Genomic DNA, 2,445 nt, shown 5'->3' on the forward strand with positions numbered 1-2,445 from the left:
CCCCTCTCCTCTCTTACACCCCCCCACCGGTACTGGACAGAGCTTTAATCAAGCACACCTCCCACAAACGACGCTGGGCAATACAACCTTCAGCATTAGACAACCCCCACCCATCGTCACAATGAGATACTCAACCCCCCCGTAGCCACCAACACCAACACCACCACACTACCACAAGCAGCACACCACCATTAAACCCTTCATTCTCATGCTCTGTCCCTCCCTTCCAGTCTTGCCCTCCTGTTGACCCTTCTACTTCCCCTCCATCAATCCATAGGCTACCTCACGAGCAACAAGGAAAGGAAAACACGGTCGGGTTTGGATCCAGCGGTGGGAAATTTAAAATGAGGCCTTCTAATGAGCATGGGAAATGTGAACGTGAAATGACTTGTGAAATGTGAAGGCGAATGAATATGAGAAATGTGATCGTAAAATGAGCACGTGAAATGTCAATTTTGAAATGTGAACGTGAAATGTGAACGTGAAATTTTGACCTTGAAATGCGCAGGGAAATGTGAACGTGTTGAAAAGCGTTGAAGGGAAAAGGACCACAGTTCTGGCATCTCTGGGGATAATGTAAACCCTGAGGCCTGGCTCACTAGCGGTAGATAGACTAGAATCAATGTATTTTCCCATGCAGGGAACTTATTCAGAGTTGCCAGAAAAGTAAATAATAATCCCTGAATTAATGCATTGGAGGATCGACGATGAGAAACCCCCTTTCCTTGGAAAGGCTCCAAGACGAGAACAGTCAAAAGTTTGTCCTAAACTCTTTAATTTCCCTAAGTGATTTGAACTTCTTCATCTTCCTCTCTCCCCCGTGTGACTTTCTCTTACTTAGTTATTTTCTTTTCATTTTTTTTCTTTATTTGATGCTGCCTGTTGTGCCCGCCGCCTACGAAACAGATGTGATTCAGCACAGCTGGAGGTGTGATGAAACGAGGAGAGAGATCCTGCTGCTAAGCAATACACCCCCTCACTCCCTCTCGTCCTCCTTTCCACCCCTCTCACACACACACGCACACACACACACGCACGCACGCAAACACACAGAGATATACATTCATGCATGCATATAAATACACACACATGGACAAGAGGAAGTGTTACCCAAACGAACACAGGCACACACACACAAGCAGACGCACACACATGCACACACGCTCACACAAATACACATACACACACAAACACGCAAGAAGCTATGCATTCACGCACATGGACATGGAGACCTGCAACCCAAACACACTGTCCAAGACACACATACAGAGAAACAAACCAAACCCACAGATGTGCTCCACGCATAATAAGGAATTCGTACACAAAGGTACTCCCATATCCACACACACACAAACACACACACGCACACGCACACACACACACACACAGATCTACACACGTGCAGACAACAACAACCTATCACACATGTGCGCACAATCTCTCCCCTGTTAAGACGTATGTGTGTGTGTGTGTGTGTGTGTGTGTGTGTGTGTGTGTGTGTGTGTGTGTGTGTGTGTGTGGCCAACGCACCTGATATGTGGAGACAGGCGAGGCAGCGATGAAGGGCGTGATGGACGTCTGTGCGATCATGCGGTTGGTGGCGATGCTGTAAGGCGAGGAGTAGAACCTGCCAAGGAACACACAGAGACTGTTAGATGGTGCAACACACACACACATGCACACGCAGATGCAAGCGTACACATACACACGCACACACACGCATCATACATGGAGATGCTTGAGAAAGAACAGAGAGAGAGAAAGAGAGAAAGAGACAGGGAGCGAGAGTGATAGATTAAAGGTTTACCGTTATTCCAACCTTTATCTAAGCAGAGTAATCGTTAGGAACAAATTATTGTGTAGAATGACAAGTAAAACTTAAAAAAGGCATTAAAGGGAAGGCCCAGTATTTTATGCCCATTATACCCACAGAGAGTGAAGGCAGTGTTGGCTTGTTAAAAACGGACTCCATAAATTAAAGAGTTTATGTTATAGCAGTGACATTGTAACTACGGAATGATGTTGCTTTAATGGTAAAGCGTTAAAGCGGGTTGCATCGAGAAGCATCAAATATCTCACGGTAAGGGAAAACAAATAAGAATATGACCTTCTGCCTCCGGTTATGTGACCTATTCACACACACACACACACACACACACACACACACACACACACACACACACACACACACACACAGAAACACACACACACACACACACACACAGAAACACACGCACACACACACACACACGCGCGCACACACACACGCACACAAGTGTATCCCTATAGCCGGCTGGAATCAAACACCGGGACCTATTTTGCTTTTTCGCTCGGCACATCAAACTTTCATGAGGCAGCTCATGGCGCGTACCATCGGAAAAATAATCCTAAAAATAAGGCTTTTATCGCTTCAAATTGAGCTTTGTCACCGCTGGAAAACAGGCA

The 2,445-nt window shown here is 46.1% G+C and overlaps 1 protein-coding gene across 1 annotated transcript in view; it reads right to left on the reverse strand.

Moving 5' to 3' along the window:
• The window catches only part of LOC115536137 (RNA-binding motif, single-stranded-interacting protein 3), a gene marked incomplete in the record, with an annotated part of 196,809 nt that overhangs the window by 33,108 nt on the left and 161,256 nt on the right, over positions 1 to 2,445 (reverse strand). Inside the window, 1 exon segment of the mRNA XM_030347821.1 lies at positions 1,531 to 1,627. Coding sequence (XP_030203681.1) covers positions 1,531 to 1,627 — 97 coding nt within the window.

The sequence above is a fragment of the Gadus morhua genome, chromosome 22 (genome assembly GCF_902167405.1).
Source record: "Gadus morhua chromosome 22, gadMor3.0, whole genome shotgun sequence".
Taxonomy (NCBI): Eukaryota; Metazoa; Chordata; class Actinopteri; order Gadiformes; family Gadidae; genus Gadus; species Gadus morhua.